General features: G+C 47.5%; 1 protein-coding gene across 1 annotated transcript in view; it reads left to right on the forward strand.

Moving 5' to 3' along the window:
• The window catches only part of LOC119462052 (uncharacterized), a 66,689-nt gene that overhangs the window by 8,007 nt on the left and 38,238 nt on the right, over positions 1-20,444 (forward strand). The window contains exons 7-24 of the mRNA XM_037723404.2: positions 328-440; positions 1,071-1,185; positions 2,121-2,273; positions 3,910-4,029; positions 5,755-5,872; positions 5,975-6,016; positions 6,963-7,028; positions 8,014-8,151; positions 9,754-9,947; positions 10,928-11,040; positions 12,321-12,438; positions 13,458-13,616; positions 14,097-14,210; positions 14,839-14,965; positions 15,492-15,536; positions 15,880-15,921; positions 17,351-17,485; positions 18,263-18,495. Coding sequence (XP_037579332.2) covers positions 328-440; positions 1,071-1,185; positions 2,121-2,273; positions 3,910-4,029; positions 5,755-5,872; positions 5,975-6,016; positions 6,963-7,028; positions 8,014-8,151; positions 9,754-9,947; positions 10,928-11,040; positions 12,321-12,438; positions 13,458-13,616; positions 14,097-14,210; positions 14,839-14,965; positions 15,492-15,536; positions 15,880-15,921; positions 17,351-17,485; positions 18,263-18,495 — 2,145 coding nt within the window. The remainder of the gene's footprint in view (positions 1-327; positions 441-1,070; positions 1,186-2,120; positions 2,274-3,909; positions 4,030-5,754; positions 5,873-5,974; positions 6,017-6,962; positions 7,029-8,013; positions 8,152-9,753; positions 9,948-10,927; positions 11,041-12,320; positions 12,439-13,457; positions 13,617-14,096; positions 14,211-14,838; positions 14,966-15,491; positions 15,537-15,879; positions 15,922-17,350; positions 17,486-18,262; positions 18,496-20,444) is intronic.

Here is a 20,444-nt window from a genome sequence, read left to right on the forward strand (position 1 = left end):
ACATTATCTCGGATTTAGGCACCCCGAGATTTCAGCCATTCTTGCCATCTTCTGGAAAACATGTATTACAGAACCTCGCTAAAGGATGAGGTTTGGGGGAGGGGATACTTCGGTTTAAGGCTCTTTAAACGGAGCACCTAATTTGAATTACTGTGACGTGGCTACATCCGTAAAGCTACCTTTCTATAACTAGAGGTACGGTTTGAGTTTCAGAGTCCACAAACCGAAAGTATTTTTAGGTATATTCTCCAAAGGCTATTCAATACATGCCTGCGGGCGTTGTTGGTGTATGCGACCAGACACGCTCAATGATAATCCATCGTGCAGGAGCTCCAAAGTATGCTGAGTTCATCCAAGCTGGAGATCGCCCTCTCTCTTTCACTGAGGGACTGGCTGTCGCCGAGTGCCCTGATCTCGACGAGGCTTTACTCGATAGCTCAGTAAGTGAATACGTGTCACAACGAAACGTGCGGCGCTCGCGTAAGTGTTTGAGTCTGAACTTGTGGATTACTCATTCACTGCGTACAGCGAAATAAGAAACTAAAATGAACGTACATAGCGCTCCAGGTTATTGAAACTGGGCTTTGACATATACCTAATAAGCACCGCTAAGATTTCGAAAAATAAAAAAAAATAAAGCTCATCATATACATCGTCATTTCGGTTTAAAGGCTTGCACGACTTTTAAAGCGTTCAGTTCGGGGCTGTATATGACATACATTGCACATTTTTTAAGTGCTTTATGATGCGTAGTACAAGGCTAGTCTAAACGACGCCGGATTCTAGTTCAAATTAAGGTCCGGGTTCGCCACTCTCATCGTATACGAAGGTGACCCGTGGACTTGATATCGTGCTGCCTTTATTACTTTCTTGCTACAGAAAATATGTCATCCTGTTATTCACTAAGGTGTCTTAAGAGTTGTGAGATTCCCTGTCCTGCATTGCCATCATGTTAATAAAAATGACCTATGCGAAGAAATACGTACATGTATAACTTACTTAGAATTGCAGGAAACATTCTGACTAGCTGCAGTACTGCAGAATTTTTTTATGTGCCTTCCTGTACGCAGGCACGTAAATCTGCTAGTTCTTCAAACGCACTACTACACGGAGGAGTCGAAATGCAAGACTGGTTTCCCTACCGTTTATTCCGCAAGCCGAGAAGAACCTGTGACTGTGCCTATCGTAAGCCTCTTTCAATATGAAACGACAATAGAACTTATGCTACGTAGTGGAAAAAGTTCGCTTCTGGTATCATTCTTTGGTGTCCGCGATGTTTATCAAATAAAAATCATCTCACCAGCAAGACTAAACAAGATCGTTTTTTTTTTTGTGCATTTATAATTGTCGTAGAAATCGCAACCTGAGTAAGTTACGTTCTTAAACCTAAGTGTTGTGAACAGTTTTGAAAGCGCCCTTAGACTGAAGTCATTCTACGTACTGGGATATTGCTTTAAAAAGCGTTACGTTAAAGCGTTGATGGAGCAAAGCAGTAAACAGGGCTGAGGGGCGTGTGCGGACTCGGGAAGCCCATCTACTGGCACGTTTACGCTGACCGGTCGAAGGAATACCAACCTGCACGAAATCGTAATAATATTAGCTGCTATATTGTGCAATTTGTGTGCCTAAAGCCGTTCGCTGGTGTTTTTGGAATGAGGAGACCTCGAGAACCTCTAATTGTTTGGCAGCTTATGCGTAAACAAGTTATCTGAGGATGGTTTTGGATGCACAACCAGACGGTATGAAATTTTAATTTCTCGCGGGTTTTTATGCTCTAATGTCTCAAGGGAGAAAGCAAAAACAACAAGGTTAGGTCAACCAGGCGAACGCCCGGTTCGCTACCCTACATGGAGGTAAGAGTGAAAGAGGAAAAGAGGCGGATAATGAACAATGCGCGCACACAAGATGCACAACAGGACTACAGACGTACACTCGACCGCAAGAAATTACGAACCACGGGCTCTTGGGAAAACGTCGCCTATTCAAACGTTCTAAAGTCCAGCCGATTTCAGCGCATTTGTGGTTCTTTCGTTCTGTGAACGTAAATATTGCAGTGGAAAGGCGTGAGCTTAACGCGGAATCATTTCCATATGTAACTCACCATCTTTTACGTTTTTTAGACGAGCGCCCTGGGCTGGATCAACACGCTGAAAGAGGATTTCAAAGTGCGTGCCAGCGTCTGCTTCTCCCTGAGCCTAGGCGTGCTTGTCTTCGCGGGAGCATCGACGATACCGTCGGAGTGCCGAGGCGTCCGCCAAAGAGGCTACGACACGGTGCGTGCACATAAGGCATATCAATCATGGCCGATTACCGATTCCGCATTCGTTCGTGCTCTTCTTTACCGCTCGCCTTCCAGCATACGCGCGTGCTCTCGTTAAAGCGGTAAACTTGGCTTCACTGCATGTGACATTCATCTTCGGGGGATGAGGCTGTGAGAGCGAGAAGCATAAGCACGAGCATGTGAAGCACATGAATAAGCATGCTCGAGGGAGGCTGCTTAGCTTGGTTAGTTTATCTTGCAGCAGTCGAAGCCGCCTTCCTTATAAACCTACTCATTGTTAACATTCGGCCCTTTCTTGGTGCTTTCGAGCAGATGCTTATACACGCTCGAAACAGTCTAATACGGATTAGGGCGGTGGCCGGGGAGCTATAGTCGACAAGTCTTTGCCCCCCGAAGGCGGAAAACGTCCCGTAATTCATGACATGACCACGTATACGACGAGGCCGGATTCAACGGAGGTCCCTGAGGTTGCTAAGGGTCTGATACTTGTGCGTTGTATAATAATAATAATAATAATAATAATAATAATAATAATAATAATAATAATAATAATAATAATAATAATAATAATAATAATAATAATAATAATAATAATAATAATGGTTAATAACGGTGCGCAAGCGGTGGGAGATTCCACTGTTTGCCGCAGGAGTTCCAGCACCAGAACAACCGTGGCTGAACTGTGTATGTGTTTATGTGTGCGCGTGTGGGACGGGGGTGGCACGCTATTGTGGTTGACTCTGACCTACCTCCTGGACAGAATTCTAGGCTGACTGTACTATGCAATCAGCCCAGGGTCGGAAACCGCATCACTGGCACACATGTGAATGTCTTGTCTGGTAGCTAGCTCCTTCGTCTTGGAAGTCGTGCAATCATTATTGTCATCTGTGTCGCCCGCTAGGTCAGTGAAGATCACTGACACACTTGTGCTCCTCAGAGGCAATCGAAGGCGTCCCGCACTGCTGAAGTAGCGGTAAGAAAGGCTATAAGGCACGGAACACCGAATAATGTTGTAATTTTTGCAGAATGTGTATGCCCAAATCCTACCTGTACCGTCAACACAGGGCCATGCTTGCAGCCGACTGAGCCCGAGGAACGCACGAAGGTTTAATTGTACTTCTCTGTGCATAGACCTGCTATAACCATTTTTCCCTTGGTAATTATCATAATTTGCCTTCACCCCTGTGACATCGCTGCGTATACGTCTCACGCTGTACATCCGCCTGATTTGCTGTTTGCATTTCTTAATCAGCCATCTTGCCTTTTTTCGCGTGTTCCGCTGCGTCTTTGCGAAGTCCATTTAGCTGCTTGTCGCCAGCGCTAACGAAGTTTTGCCCAGCACGTTATACTTGTCGACATCGTTTTTAAAAATAAAGGCTTTAGTCAATTCAATTTGTGTGCGTGTGCGTGCGTGTGTGTGTGTGTGTGTGTGTGCGTGTGTGTGTGTGTGTGTGTGTGTGTGTGTGTGTGTGTGTGTGTGTGTGTGTGTGTGTGTGTGTGTGTGTGTGTGTGTGTGTGTGTGTGTGTGTGTGTGTGTGCGTGCGTGCGTGCGTGTGTGTGTGCGTGCGTGCGTGCGTGCGTGCGTGCGTGCGTGTGTGTGCGTGAACAAATCTAATCTTGTGATCCAGGTGTGCGACGACAAGCGCTGGGAGAGGGTTCTGCCATTCAACCCGCATGGTGGCGCCTCTATCAGCAGGAAAAACGACGAGCTAGCTACTTACGAAGAGGCCACCATCGGCGCTAAAAAGGTCAGCCGCCGATGGACACGGAGTTCTTGCTGGTGAAGCATGTGAAGGGAATGCATCGGGACATTGTCCTAGGCTTGCCTGGAAAAAATCACCGACGATTACGATACTCCCTAACGCGAAATTTGAGCACAGCTTTGACCTGGTGCGGACAATCTGTCTCGTGCTGCACGTTGCAAACGGAGCGAAGTGTGGCGCGACTGCCTCGCTAATCGGGAGTTCGCGAGAGGCAGCGCGTGGGTGACGCGTGGCCGCTAGTCACAGCAGCCGCAGCAGACAGATTTCCGCTCATGCAGTGCTTTGTTTCCATATACGGTATCGGTGGACGCGCTCGCCGCATGCCTTATGAATGGCGCCATCGGTGAAAAGACGATGCGCGCTGCTCTGGCGCCATCTCGTAGTTATCGTCGCCGCAGAACACGTCTTTCGTGACTTTACGCTTTTCTTCTCACGCTTTCGCCATAACCTCCTCCTCCGCTTTCCTGCTCGCGCTCTCTTCGCTATAGCCGTCTTTCATACCTCGCTGCGCTCCGCGTTCACTCTTTCATCCTTCGCTCGGTTACGCCGAGGGACGCCGACGCTCAACGCAGGTACGGGCGCCTAAGAGCAGCACTCTAAAAGTCATTGTACAAGCGTTGCGTCGATAAAGCGGCCGCGCACTTGGGTGAACCAATTAATCTGGGCGTTGTGTGCTGTGTGTGTTATGTAAAAAAAGTAGTTTCGCCCTAAGGGCGAAGCAATGAATGCGATAGCAACACAGCAATGTCATACGAAGTAAGGTGAGCGGCTTTGGTAGCAATATGAATTGTAGTAAACATGAGCTGATTAGGTAAGCAGGTGTGCTGCGGCGTAAGTAGACCGACATAAAGAGAGGCTCGATGACCACGAGAAGGCGCGCGTGAAACGGTGGTGTTGATGAGAACCGCTTCCCGTGGGCAGCGCGTGCGAAGGGACACACCTGTAGCGCTGCACTGCCGATCCGGGCAGCATTGCATGTGTAGCGTGCGTTGGAAAATGTGACCCGACTATTACTAACTGAATGAACAAGCGTGATGTGAGCGCGCACAAACAAACATGAATAGATCACACTGAATGACTGCAGACAACGACTGTCAAAACGCTGGCAGCAAGCGCATACGCCGCAGCGGGCGAAGGTACGTGCGGTCTATCGCTTCAACGGAAACTGAGCGGCGAATGCACAGCGCATAGAAAGGTCAGAGCCGTGTGGAGATAAGAGACGGTGCGGGCGAGCGACGAGCGCGGTTGTTGGCAGAGTAGAAGTGCGCCCCCCCCCCCCCCCCCGCTCCCTCCGGCGCTGACTTCCCGCTTCCTTGCTTGCGCGTGGGAGATTGAGTGCGTTCGCTCTCCGTGATAGCGCGCGTTCCCGCACGCTTCCGCTCAGGCATATGGCGCGCGGCGAAGATTTTATCTATACGGAACCTCACGGCGACGGCGACGCCGACGGCAGAAATCCGGTTGAAGTGTCCATATAATTGCTATCGCAATAAAATTAATAGGCGGGCGGGTCGATGTAATTTTTCCATATGCACATTTCTGCACCAAGAGATAGTCTTTACCAGACACCACCAACTTACCCAAGAAGTCCTTTTGAACTGTCGCAAGGTTTTCGCGAGACCGACAACCTGTATAATTTGCTCCATCATTTTGAACCGGCGAGGAGCATTTTTTTGTTCTCTCGCATATTCGAAACTTCGCATTCATGTGCAGGTAAACACGGCAATCCAGAAGACGGCGTCAGCCTGCGTAGCCGTTTTCGACGTCGACATGGATGACTACGAAGGCGTCTGCGGCGCTCCATTTGCGAGGCTCCATTCTCTGCACAGAGGTGAGCAAGATCATATCGTTTTTCAAAGTTTTCTTCTTAGCTGAGAGGCGGTGCGATCATGTCATGAGATAACTGAGAATGTATATTTCTTTCAAACTTCAGCGATATCGCTCGATGAGGCAAGAGAAGAAGAGCGTAATCACAGTAAGTGTCCAGCTTCTCGGGATTCTATAGCTAAGAGGGTAAATCAGGAACGTGTCTACTAAGCGGTTGCATGTGACTGAGTACCGAACAATAGGCCGGCGTGTGGTAGTAAAACTAATTGCAGAAGTGAGCTAGTAACTGGTTAAGACAAAGATAATGTACGATTGCTCGTTCTTTAATGTCCTTTTACTACCATTTGAGCAAACCAGGAGAACATGTCAAGCGTTCTATATACAAATGCATTCAAAACTCTTAACATCTCGCGTAATTAAATTTATCATCGTTCCGGTGCACTATAGCCAAGTTTGCCTGTTGCGACATAAATTCGTAACCTACTACTAGTGCTGATATGCTACTATCATGTTCTACACCTACCTGGTACACAACAGTATTCTCGAGGAGGGATTCTAGTGAGAGGTACCTTCCGCACTGCATGATGCGCGGAACCATGCAGGACGTCCTGCAGCCCATCGCGTTGTATAATCCCTCTGCTTTATGTCCTTTGAACGTGCTGCTCGCATGTTTCCTTGTGTTGTCTACTGTCACTAATGTTTCGTCCTCTTCCATGACAGCTACCGCGGCGGTGAACTACTCACGCGATCTATTGTGTTAGCGACTTCCTCTGCGCTATGTCTAGTCCCCTGCTTGCTTCTTATGTGAGCTCCCCAGAACGCTCAACTAATTGCTTTGGCGTTGGCTACACCCCCTGTTTCACTTACTATCCTTGCAGGGCCACTTAATTGTCTTGAAGAAGTGATAAAAAAAACTACTCTTACCTCGTTTTGCTTGCCACTTATATACAACACGGCCTGTCTCGCCATGTCAAGAAGTGCTAAAGTGAGAACTCCTCAGACGTATCGTGTTGTCGCAAACTATAAGGACGTTCAGATTGCTGACTTCCACGATAAAGTCATTCATTTAATGGTTGAGTAAGTGTCTTTTGCAGCGACTAATGCACGTGTTCCGAAGGCGGAACTTGGGCCCCAGCCAAGGAAGTGCGGTCCGCGAAAGGGTAAGTTGCATGGCTGCCGCTGAACTGGTTTCTCTGGCACTTGGTACATCTCGGGTGAAAACACTGGAAATGCAAATATCTGAAGCTTAGAACAGGAATCGAATTATTATATTTCAAACGGAGTGTTCAATCATAGAATGTCTTGTTGGATTGCTCCGAATATTTAAATGTGGTCTATGAATATGCGAGGCTACACGATTATTTGACCTTGCCTGCCATATGAAATGAGCACGTGCTTGTGGCCCAAATACTTTTCCGAATAACCATTTAGGTCAATCGAGAACCGTGGCAAACTTTTCTTTTTGCTCATTTTCAAGGTACCCAGTTTAACGGACTTCATAATAGCGCTGCACTTACTGCATACATCAACTCATCGCATATTTCGTCACGTTACCTCTCGTCATGTTCCTTTCTTTACTCGTAGAAGCAAAAAACATATTCGATATTGGATTCGATATCCAAAGTCCGTATATTTTAAAAGGTTTGGCGGGAATTCAAGGATTTTAATATTTGAATACATATAGTACAAACAAAAATAAAAGCAAACTAAGTGGGTCGCTTCTGTGGTTCATGTTATCAGCGCAAAATTAAGCGGCACACAAAGAAAAGGTAGGCACCGTCAAACGCTGGTCTACAACTGCAATTAACACAGGGCTACACAAGGCTTACACAAGCATACGAAATACAGCATTATTACTGCGCATGCAAACCGCTCATCCTCAGACTAAATTATTATATTTATTTCCTTCTGATGCCAACAGAAGCGGATCTAACGCAGTTATCACCTTTCTCGATGCTAAATACCTCGATGACCATTCTCTCAGGTTCTGGTTTCACATGAGGTAGAACACGTGTGCTACAAAAAAAGTAAGAAAAAATGAAAAGGAGAAAGTGGGATACACTGACACCTTCGACAGAGATAAACTGGATGCTTCTTTATGCGCGCGGTGTTCTCTCACTGTGCCGCCTTCGATTGATGGTGAAGGAGACCGACGACCGCTGCTGTGCATCCTGTCGGAGCGGACCGACCGTCGGCGGACCGTGTCCCGAGAGCACTGCACCCATTTCGTCTACTCGCTGCGACACATGGAGTACGCCGCTGCCCTGCGATCTATCTCCTCAGGTGGGTGCGGTAACGGCAGATGAATCCGGAAATGTGGTCCATTTCGATCAAAGCTTGAGCTAAGTTAACTCGAATGTAACCAGTGTGCCCGATGGCACTTACCATATTGCATACATTGAAATGATCTCTTAATACTCCTGCCTGGACTAATAGAATCTATTTTCTTTCTAAGATTTCGTGGGGCATTTTTAGATAACAGGTCAACAGGATAGTTGTGTTCTAGTGGAAAGCTGGCTTCCCACTCGGAGGCCTATGTTAATGTCTCGAGCCGTCACTAACAGGACGTAGAGGCAGTTGACGATGCGTTTAAGATGCCTTGAGAGTCGTGCTTGAAGCTTCGTAATGAGCGAGAAAGGTAAGGGGAAACTAGGGGCTCCATTTCTAGTAACATCCACGTGGCTGTTGGCTTCATGTGGTTCCTACTTAAGATCGAGGCCCATCTGTTACCCTTACTCCTCTCGTTCATTGGATAGCGAGGGCATCAACTCTCGCAGCTTTGATTGCATGAGGTACAGCATACGAGGAGTTATTGGCCTGTTGCCTGCCCTTAAGTTCACTGTTCGGTTCAATGGATGCTCGATATACATTGGTATGGCCGCGAATGGCGTAGGCTAACGCTCACAGATCTACTTTGTAAATACATATAAATAAGTACCTGAGAAGGCAGACTTGGTGACAGCCTTCGCCATAGCTCAAGGTTGAACTCTCCACGCGTCAAGCGAAGGCTATGAGTTCTGCTCGCACTAGTGGTACGTTGTCTTTTCTTCAAATTCTTTTAATGCGGAGCCATTTCTTTTAATTTTAACTCTACTTTGCTCCGTACCGGACACTTTGCGGTAGGTGGACGGGTTTCTGTCACGTCTCGTTTCGGACGTCTTTTTAATAAAAGATTACGTGGCCGATCGTAGGATTTAACCACGATCCCAAAGCACAAGAACTCTATGCTCTCCCCGTTATAATCGTTATGAAAAGCAAGAGCACGCCAGTTCTTTCCGATCATAATTTTATGGTAGCTAGTGATTTGAGACGCTATGTGGCACTGCGTAGCCTTCAGGATCGACCCACTTTCTCATTCTCATTTCCTTGTAGCAGTGTTAGCACTATGACGGGAAAACGAAGCGCCCATTCGCTCTGTGCATTTTTTACAGCGTAGCTGTTAGCCTCTAATATGGTCGGGATTTTTCATGGCGTGCTCACAAAAAAAAAAAAAAAAAAAAAAAACTGCATCTGGAAAAGAGGTTTGTGTTTGAGTTTCCGCTTAACAGCATTATGTTTTCTCGTATGTTCGAATAACAATCCGAAGCTATCATGTCTGCAGCTTGTGTGTAAGTCGTACTTTACGCATTTTCTCACGCAATTTACTTTTAAACGTTAATTTAGTTCAATACGGCACTTGCGCTTGGCGAGATAAAGAAAGAGGAGAGGAAACAGAGAGACGAGAGAGAGAGAAAGAAATAAAATCAGCCATGAGGTCAGATACACGACAAGCTTCGCTTACCCCCCTTTCCTCGACAGGGGAAGGGCTGGTGATTTTTTCATCTTTATTTTCTCCCAACATGAGCCGTTTTCCGTCTGCTCACGATGGACGCGGTTATTGTGCAGCCGTGGTTGAGGACTTCTCGGGCGCGGACGTTCCGCTGCTGGTGGCGCTGGACGAGCGTGCGCTGGAGCGCGTTCCCAGCCACGAGCTGGCGCAGCAGACGTCGGCGCTGTTCCGCCGCTACGGGCTGCTCGGGCTGGCGCTGCTGTACGTGGCGCTGCCCGTGGTCGACGCGACACTGCTGCCGGCACTCGTGGTACGATTGACATTCGATACGACGATGGAGCGGGAGAGGCACCCTCTCGCGCACAATATTGTTGCATTTTACAGCGTAGCTGTTAGCCTCTAGTTGGTCGGGATTTTTCGTCGTCTCGTTCTATGCTCACTCAAAAACAGTACCGCCACCTAGCGGCCGTAGCCACTGGAAAAAGGCCTGGAAAAAGGCTTTGTCTTTGAGTTTCCACGTAACAGAAATATGTTTTATCGTATATTCGAATTACAATCCGAGGCTATCATGTCTGCAGCTTGCGTGTAAGTCATAGTTTACGAATTGTCTGACGCAATTTACCTTGAAAAATTAAGTTAGTTCAATAAAGCACTTGCGCTTGGCGGAGGGCCTAAAAGAATGAGGATGCATGCTGCACTTCTATATATGTGCGTGCGCGCGTTACGTACGTCACTTGAGGTGATGGTGGTGGCGGTGCTTGTGTGACGTTGGCAACAGACTCACTGCAGATCCACTCTGACACAGTGGAATGGAGGTGACTGCTGCTTCTGAACATTCCTTTCTGCTTTTGTCATTGCTTGCTGAGACGTATCAGTTTCGTACTTCAATACCGCGGAATTGTACCTTGTGAACTTTTCTTTCTCTTCTATGTGATTAATTTATTTCTGGTCTTATCACGCGCATGCACATGCGCATACTTCTGTTATTTGATTATTACTGTTCTTATCACACGCAGGCACGCACGTGTACTGCACCTGCGCACTGCACTGGTTCAGCTCCGTTAACTGAGCTCGCTTTGTCATGAGTACTTTAAAGCGCAACAAAATACACTAGCACAAAGACAGCGCTTATAATTGTGACTGCTTTCTTACCTCCTGTGGCAATTAAATGCATTCGTGAGGCCAGCATGCTGAACTGACTGTAACGCACAGTTGTCTTTGACTCCGGGAGCTCAAAAGTAATAACGCTTTCGATAGAACTCAAACGCACAATCTCCTTCCTTCTTGCAGATACTTCACACTACTTACAAGGAGGACAACTTGTGTCTTCTGTTCAGCGTTCAAGTGCTGACCGATGCCGATGACACCGCAGTCATTGTTCCGAGCATCAGACAAATAGCTCGGTAGGGCGGCCTAGGAGAAATTTGCATTCGTCAGTATTTCATGGTATCGCTAGATGTTCAACTATGGGCAACCAGCGCCGTAACACACAACCTAGCGACCGCGGTAGACACAGTTTAAAGTAGCACATGCTGCGATTTTGCATCAGCAAATTCGCCACTCATTTTGACGCACATGTGTCCAGCTTTTGGCCTGTCTAGAAACCGACGTGCTAGAGCGTAGCGACATAGAGTAGCAACGCATGGGTTCCTCGCAACGCGCGTGGCCATTTACAGAACTTAACTGGGCGCATCGGACTAAATCAAACGCTGACATTGGCGCGCGCCTGTTATCGTTAAATATGGCCCGCCATCTTCGTGCCCCCCCCCCCCCCCCCCTACCGGACAGTGTCGGCATATTTTAGTTGCGCTCTTAAACTGCCGCAGCGCCTTCTGGCAAAGTACTGGCTCCCCATTACATCATAGCCCTACATAAAACATCTAGCTAGAACATGAAGGTTTTCTGGAGTGAAGTCCACCAACCCATCAAGAATGAGCGTGATCGTCTGTTTCTCGTTCTCTTGAACAGGGCACTAAATTTACCCTTTCTTTCTTTCTTTCTTTGCGAATAGGTATATGCGATCTTTAGCACAGAATTGTCGTAAGCATGCGGCTCCAGATGAAGGCTTCGGAAGTTCAAGCGATTACACCTAACCCAACAGAATGTTTTGTGAAATGATCCAGGATGCAGCCGAGAAAATTTGACTATGAGCCACCAAGTCAATCGAGTTGGTGAACAGGAAACTGTTATGGGACGCCTAATATACTAGGCGATGTTATTGAACAGCAGCGCGAAAAGTCGCTGCCGATATATATAAAAAAATAAAGAAAAGAAAAGAAAGAAAAATCGTAAGTGCGCGAGGTTTCTATTGGAAAACAGCCTAACTTAAACGAATCAAGCGCGAACGCGCCACTCTGAAAATTATCTCGGCCTTACTTTTTCTATTTCTGTCTTTTGGTTATCTATATGTCGCCTTGTTTTTTTTTTCTTTATTCTGGAAGTAGTTATTTATTTATTTATTTACTTGATGAGCTCCCGTGTAAACTTATTCTGTATAAATTCACAAGCTTTCCTGTAAGCTGTGAGGCGTAAATTTGTGAGCGCAGCGTCCGTGTGTGTTTAGGTTTTCCGTCTCCCTCTCTCTGTCAAAGTTTCTTTCCGTGTAGCAGTTCGGTGCAGTGTAGTCAGGCTGTGAAAACACCTTGCCGAAAAAAGAAAAAGCGTAGTTTTGCTCTGCTTCCAGATTCACCGACTTGCTCGTGCTCAACTCGCACTACCCGGGATTTGTCGGTCCCTGCCGGGTCATGCCCGCGTCGACACTTCACGAGGAAAGGAAGACTTGCATACCAACGTTGCCCATGGTAAAGCTACGTGCGCGTACAGATTTAAGTGCAGTCTCTCGTGTGCTATCAAGAACTTTAGTAATCCGGACAGCTTGAACGCTTGTATACTCAACAAGAAAGACTGCATCACGGTTGTCTTCGCTCTTGTGCTCGTTTGCAATCTTTCTTTTCTTGTCTTTTTTTTTCTATCAGAATGGTTCAAACCAAACATGCTAACTCAGATCCGAGCAGCTGGCGACCTTGTTTTACGTATATTAGAATGTTTGAAGAGGGAATGTCGCAAGCTTATAAGGACCGACGATGTTCTTGGAGTCGAGTACCTATAGCTTGTAAGACGCCCAGTCACCTATTCCATGAAGTCATCTGTGCAGTTCTTTCGAATATTTGACTTCTTGCAAAACGACATAACATTATCTGAGAAGCGGAGCGCTTTTCAAGATCACTGGCGCCGTCAGGATGCACATTTACCAGCGTTATAAGACAAGATGACGAAGACAAGAAGAAATGAACGGAACGAGAAAGGAAGACATCAAATAATTGTCCCGGCAATTCTTTCTGTTTCGTCTTTTTCTGTATCGCTCGTAAATATGCATCCTAAGTTAACGTTATTAAGTAGCTTACTTTTCAGTCTTAACGGATGCAGCTGTCTGGAAACGTTACTCCTACATATGAGCGTAATCTGCTGGTCCCTCTTAAAGAACGCGCAAGAATTGCTACGGAAAAAACGCCGAAATGAAGATATTTGCTGTAACACGTTTGTGGCATAAGTTGTATCGTCGATCGCGTCCAAGTAATGTTGTCTTAAACGACCTAATCACGAGAAAGCTTTTGTATGCCCTCTGCTGGGTGACAGCGTTCCTCATAATCAGATCGTGGTTTTGACACGTAAGGTACCAGAATTAAAACAGTCTGTATGTGAGAATATGCTATCTGCAATGTCACGGCGCCCGTCATATCGTCCAACGTTGCCCTTTGTATGTAAAAGCCAACAACGACAACGTATTCAGTATGCGTCCCATGCTTTTGCGTGCGCTCAGGACACAGCTGCTGAATGGCTGAGGCAAGTCGAAGAGGAGAGCCCACAGGGGCCGTTGTTGTTCGTATCCGTAGACATGAGAGCCTTTCGGTACCGAGTCTACCAGCGCCCTGCTTTGGAGGCGTCCTGCAACCTAGAGGAGCACGTCGAATACTCGCAGGTAACTAGCTTATATCACTACTGCGAACATATCAGCCTAAGCGCGCGTGCAGGAAAAAGCTCGCACTAGGTGCGATGCAGAAAACATTATCAAACGCTTAGTTTATGCAGTCGAATGTCTATGACAAAAAGAAAACTACCGCTTGGGAGATGTCCTTTTTACAATGTCGCCTTTCTGTGACAGCTTTTGTGGTTTCAGGTGTCTGAACAAAAGGGGCCAAGTTGTAGGGCAGGCTGTCAACGCCAGCATTTATTTCTTTTCTTTCATTAATAAGCCACCTCAGTGTGCGACAGCGAACAGTAATAGTTTATATGTATGCCTCGTATTCGTTTCCAAATCAGCCGTCCGTGGCCAAAATAACGGATTCAGCTGAGAACTTGACGCCGACCGTCGCAACGCAATTAATAGATTCGCAGCGCGCTAAATGGTTCACGTGCGACAAGTCTTGTCACACGCAGCGTGCACATGCTGGACTCGCAGGTCTGTAACACGACCGGCTGGAGACAGCTAGAAGTACACGCCACTGCGACCACCGTCACGTTCAAGGGCAGCGAAGTTCTGTCTTTTGAGTCACCGGAGTCGATGAAGACTGCGGTAAGAGCCGCACTGTGACATGAAGCGTTCGCTCCCCGCTGCCGGCGCTCCTGTCACGCCAGCGTTGTGACAGCGGGTGCACGTGGTCATCGAGTGAGATCTGTTTGTTTGCCTATGAAAGTGTGGCACCATGCTTGTATGGTTAGTAAGCGAATGCTTGCTGCACTTTATACAGCCTACAAAAAACTACGAACCTTCCTTTGTGTGATTGTCTAATGCATGCCTATCGCTATCACTGCTTCGACTTTTGGGTGACAATGCCACATTTTAAAGCTTTTTTTCAGTGAATCGATCGCGAATAAGCAGTAACTAAAGGCAGCATTCTGCATCCGACAAGCGTCTTGCAGCTCCCACAGGAATCCATTTAATGTGTAACACAGTTTAATGAACAAGACGAGCGCTGCGCGGAAACGTATTCTGACTGAGGACCAGGCTCTGACATGGAAAGTTTTGTCTTAGACTAGAGCTAAGCATTCGTGATGCGACTAGTGCACATGCTATAGTCATCGCTACAGTTGTCAATGTTTCTACCGGCCCTATTCGAAATTGTACTCGAGCGTATTAACAGAACGCGGGGCTGAGCAAGCCTCTCGTCAATTTTTTTTTTTTTTTTTTTTTTTTGTCTCAGGCACTGACTGTTCGGAGGGCCTCGCGAAGCGGCTCCGTGGCCGTCTTCAACGTGGACTTTGAGGACTGGCAGGGAAGCTGCCACGAAAAGCCGTACCCGCGTCTGACAGCGCTGCAGAAGGCACTGGGTAAGCGATGAGATATGTACACGGCCCTTTCGGACCTTTATGGTGCTTCGTTTGTTCTACCACACCAATATTCTGCAAGAACTTGAAGGAGAGCAACAGAGGGAGATTTTAGAGGGTCGAAGGGTGTCCTGGAGAGTCATAAACACTCACTGGTGAGAGATGTCACCGCTCTAAAAAAAAAAACTGCTCAAGGTGGGCTACCAAAAGACCACCGTCTTCTAAGATGCAGAGTTTGCACTACAAGCTCTAATCCAATAATGTTTTCCAAATAGTGCCGTTAAAACGAATGATTGCTTAGATGCTTAGAAGTTGGCAGTCCTTTAGTTAGCGATTGCCTTATAAACATCGTGCATCGTGCCAGATGTTCACAGAGTACTAGAGGCAATAAAAGCTGGATTGTTATATAGTGAATCCTTACCGTAGCGTATTATGTCCTTCAGTATATGCGTATCGCTTTGAAAAACTTTGTGACTATGTCACCAACTATTGTGCCCGATATGCATCGTGCTCTTCTCTGTCTCTTTAGACAGCCCAGAAGTTGATCTGCCAGTCACTGTCGATCAAGGAAGCGGTGAGTGCTTCTATAAATGCCTGTCTGAAAGATCTTGCTGCACTGCTGATGCCATAGCTCTAGAATGCGACTCCAGTTAAGACCTTCGCTCGATCGATGCAGCTGCAGCAGCAGGATGTTATATTACGTGCTAAAATTGCATGTTGATGACAATGTTCATGTCAATATTTTACTCTCGGACTTTATTTTGCGACACAACGTTGCGCGACGGCAATTATCTTACTCACCCATAAAAATCGATATGCCCCGTTCGTACTAGCGCTTTTAAACCTTTAGCGTTTGGTTAGATTGATGTAGGTCCTTTTATGCCGTCTTTGTCAATATCAAGAAACTTGACGTGCAGGAAACAGAAGCCGCGAATTGGTCCTTGAAGACGACGAGCCAGGTGAGTCCTCGATAATCAGCGGCGTCACTTCCGTTCACGCTGTCGTGTCGCTTCTACGGGATGCTGCATGCGGCTATCATCGCCAGAGAATATTTCTTATCTGTGCGCTTTCTGCTAGAATCATTTTGTATCCAGTCAAGAGTACGTACACGTGATGAACAGTACACATTCGATCTACCAGATACCTACACATGCTTTTTTCGTCATCTTTGCGGTGTATAACAACTGAGAATATTCGTTGCTATTGTGAACAAGAGAGCCGCAGTGTCTCCGAAACGTCAATTTTCATTTCCTTATTATTTTTTACTTATTTTTACAAGTGCTTGTTTTCAGTTCTTTCGCTTCGGATTGCTGGAGAATAAGAACGTGGAACATTAAACCACAATTACCGATGGGGCATGGGCGATTTCAGGTTGCTTTAGTAACTGAACCGAGCCGATACAAAGCTAAATGCGATTAGGTGCAATACCATCAGACATTTTTTTTATTGCGATAGCAATTATATGGACACTTCAACGGGATTTCCGCTGTCGGCGTCGCCGTCGCCGTGAGGTTCCGTATAGATTCCAAGGGCGATAAAATCGTCGCCGCGCGCCGTATGCGCGAGTAAAAGCGCGCGGGGGACGCGCGCTATCACGGAGAGCCAACGCACGGCGGAAAGCAAACACGATTGTCGCCCAAAAGGCCGTGGGGGTATGGGGGGGGGGGGGGGGAGGGAGGCGGGGCGACGCTGTGCTACGGCACCAAATGCTTATCTTGCAACCCAGCGCAAGGAGAACTGGCAACGCAATCTCCCACGCGAAAGCAAAAAAAAAAAAAAAAAGCGGGGAGGCAGCGCGGGAAGGACGGGGGGGCAGCTTCTACTCTGCCAACAAATACGCTTGCACTGGCTGTGGTGGCCGTCGCCCGCACCGTCTCTTTATCTCCACCACGGCCGGGCTTCTTAAGAAGCGAGCGAGCGCCCGCGCCAGTCGAGCCCGGCCGTGTCTCCACACGGCTCTGACCTTTATGCGCTGTCCCTTCGCCGCTCAGTTTCCGTTGAAGCGATAGACCGCACGATTCTTCGCCCGCTGCAGCGGCCGCGCCAGCGTTTTGACAGTCGTTGTCTGCGGTCATTCAGTGTGATCTATTCATGTTTGCTTGTGCGCGATGACACCACGCTTGTCAATTCAGTTAGAAAGCGAATGTGTCCAAGTTTATGCGGCCTATAAAACTACTCTAGTATCCCTACTCCGAATAGCTCTCTACCAATTTGCTATCGCAATTGATGCTTCGCCTTTCGGGCGAAACTGCGACATTTTTTTTTATAACAACCTTTATTTTTCCATAAACGTGATGGGGGAGGTTGAACATTTATGAAGCTGAACACAGTGAATTACTAATAACAATGCAATAATACCGATCGAACCTATCGGCTAACTCTTCGCAGCTATTGGTAGGATGCTGGTGTGCGTGGTGTCGGGTGAACTGTATGACAACAGTCAAGTGCCGGACCGGCTGTGCACGCACATTGTCCACCCTGGGCTCTCCGTCGACTTGAGTGAGCGGACAGTGTTCCTTTCTGGTGAGTCCTGCCCGTTTGGCCGGGTTATACCTCTCCAGTCTGTTCGGGGCACTTCAGAGGTAGTAACCTCCTATAAAGAAGTTTATTCATCCTGCAGCGTCATCTTCACCGCCGAAGAGAACGCGTTTTAGTTGTCGACCGGGCTCGACCGCCACAGCCGCCGCTTCGCTTGCCGCTTCGCCTTCGCTTTCTTGAATAAAAATGTAGGGACGACGGCACACTAACGTCGGCCGTCTTCACGTCGGCCTATACAGTCCCACCAGTAACTTGGGAAAGGGATCTCTAAATTAACCTACCTTTCCTTGTTACTCTTTCTCCCCTTTAATTACTTTCGCCGAATCGGGCTTCGGCATCAACCATGTGACTCTCGTGCTGCGACAAGACGTCCAGATAAGGCGGGTTTGGCTGATTTTTCTAAGAGCGACAACGTCGCCGTGCCGTCCCTACGCCACTGCAAGGCGAGCTCTCGCTTCTAATTGATCTGCGCGCGTAGATGCAGGGTTATATATACTTGTAATAGCATCGTCGCCGAAAAGCAGGCAGTGAAGATGCCGCATTTGAAGGACACCCTTTGTTGCTTCATGGATTTTTTTCTCAAGGAATTATTCGGTGCTCACTAAGGTGGGGAACATAGATTACGGATAACAGCAGACCTAAAATAGTGTTCACGTACTACTCTCAGATCAATTTAAATGCTGGGAACCTCTATCAACGCCTCCTTCATGTCATATAACTGAGCCACGCTCATCATCCTCTTATTCCTGCGGCCGGGTGCAGATCGTGCCCTCAGACTGGCCTGGTCCCTCAAGCACGCTCGCCATCTGGCGGCCATGGTCGGCGATGGCTCCTCAGCCCTCGTGGCTCACTTGGAGCGGTCGGGTCCACGTACGGCGGCGTATGTCGCGCTGCAGGCGGTCGGCTTCCTGCGTAGGCACGCTCTACACGGTCTCGCTCTGCTGCATTTGGCACGAACCACCACTGCGCTCGTCAAGTTCGCCCAAATTTTTCACGTGAGATCGCCTCGGATTTCGCGATCTTTATTATACTATTGTGAAAAAGGCCACGCGAAGGCTTCCCGGCCGTGGCGCTAGATGGCGGCGCCGAGTGTTCTTAGGGAATTTAGGGAAGTGCGAAAGAGGAGTGCCGCTGCAGCACAAGCCTCACACACAAGTAGTTTCGATTTTGGCAATACGTCGTGTCGCTATATTGATTCAATGCTAAACACATTACCATCGTGAGAAATCGTAAGATGGGTTCTGCCGAATTTCTATTTTTCTTTAATACCGGAATTGAAAAATACATGCCCATTACCAGACTAGCCTTCACACGACGTTTGTGCAGCAAGCAGTGGGCCATGGTTGGTCAGGCTATAACAAGCATTATTGGGCCAGTCCTGTGTAGTGATAGAGCTTTCGAGAAATTACACTTTACGGCCAATGCGCGTGCCCGTTTTTCTTTTTTTTTCTATCCTTTTTTTTTTTCTATCGGGCTGCCTTCGGCACGATGGCAGTATGTTGCCTGGGCCAGCTATAGCATCGAGAAGACAATATACCGGTCCCGAAGCAATATTTAAGTTTCCATAATGGGCCCTCGGGACATTAAGTATGTTGGATACCATCATGGGAGTATGACATCACAATTTCAAGCAAGCAGTTATTCGACATATTTTTAAAACTCGGGTGTGGGGCCGTTGCTTAAGTCGCACACTCAATTGAAAGTTCTGTCCTGGCTGACCGCTGATAGAGCCGCAGAAGTCAACCGCTGCTTATATAAAGTATCTTGGAAAGCATCCACATTTGCTCTGGCTACTATACCTATTTTTCTCTCAATGTCTATTCAATGTTAGTCTCAGTCATAATGTGGAGACACAAGTTTAATACACTTCAGATTTTAATGCAATCCTTTAATCTTTCGTCACAAAAATGGTCTTGCACTTGTAGTTATAGCGTTCAAATAGTTTCTCATCGTTACTGGAATGTGGTTCTGTTATGGTCTCTCAAGGCTGTTCACAAGGTTTAACTGTACAAGGTGCATATAAAGGTTTTAAGAAATGGTGAAAAAGAATGGCTTAGCTCAGCTAACCCTGGAAGCGAAAGCTTGGTTTAGCCTGGTTAAGTCTTAGTTTCACTTGGTTAACCTTTGATTTAGCTGTAATTATTATACTTTGGTATACACTCATCGTTAAGCCAGGTATAAATTATAAGCCGACAAGTCCAAGCGTTTTGCGAGCCGAACGGCTCGCTCTTCCTCAGTCTCCGACGCTAGCTTCGCGCGCTTGGCATTCCGGACCCTCTTCAGTGAACCAGCTGGCCGGGAGATATCCGCAGGGCGGTCAGACTCCGCTTGCGGGGTGGTCAGACGCTGGCGGAGCTCGGCGCGGCGAGTCGCGTGATGCGTTGCCAAGGCTACGGCGCAGCTGCGGTCAAATGAAGGTCAAATTGCTAGTGACGGCGAAACTTGGATCGACTAGGTTAGTAAAGCTTTCGCTTTGGAAAATCACCGGCCCCTCTCCTGTCGTGAAAATGGGGGTAAGCGAAGCTTGTCGTGTGTTTCTTCGGTGTTCCTCGGAACGAATTGCACTGCCGCAGTGGCACACCGAAGGGGGGGGGGGGCGAGTTAACCTCCCCCCCCCCCCCACCCCTACGCGTCCAGCCCCACCAGTCCAACGTGTAGCTTCAGTGCTCTGTTCACATTGCCATCACAATTCAGGAGGTGGCTTGAGATCGAATTTTCCTCATTAACAAAAACACTCTATCACTGCCTTGTAAATTACTTTGAGCAAAACGCTGCAGCAATACAACATCGTCATTATCCTTGGTGTTATTCTATTATAATTATTAGGCATTTTAATTGGTGTTGGATTCCTCTGGCCAAGGAAATTGCATATTATGCAAAGTGCTTGCTTCCCCCACCACCACAAAAATGCAACCCCCCCCCTTAGCAGAGATCCTGGGTGCGC

The sequence above is a fragment of the Dermacentor silvarum genome, chromosome 8 (assembly GCF_013339745.2).
Source record: "Dermacentor silvarum isolate Dsil-2018 chromosome 8, BIME_Dsil_1.4, whole genome shotgun sequence".
Classification (NCBI taxonomy): domain Eukaryota; kingdom Metazoa; phylum Arthropoda; class Arachnida; order Ixodida; family Ixodidae; genus Dermacentor; species Dermacentor silvarum.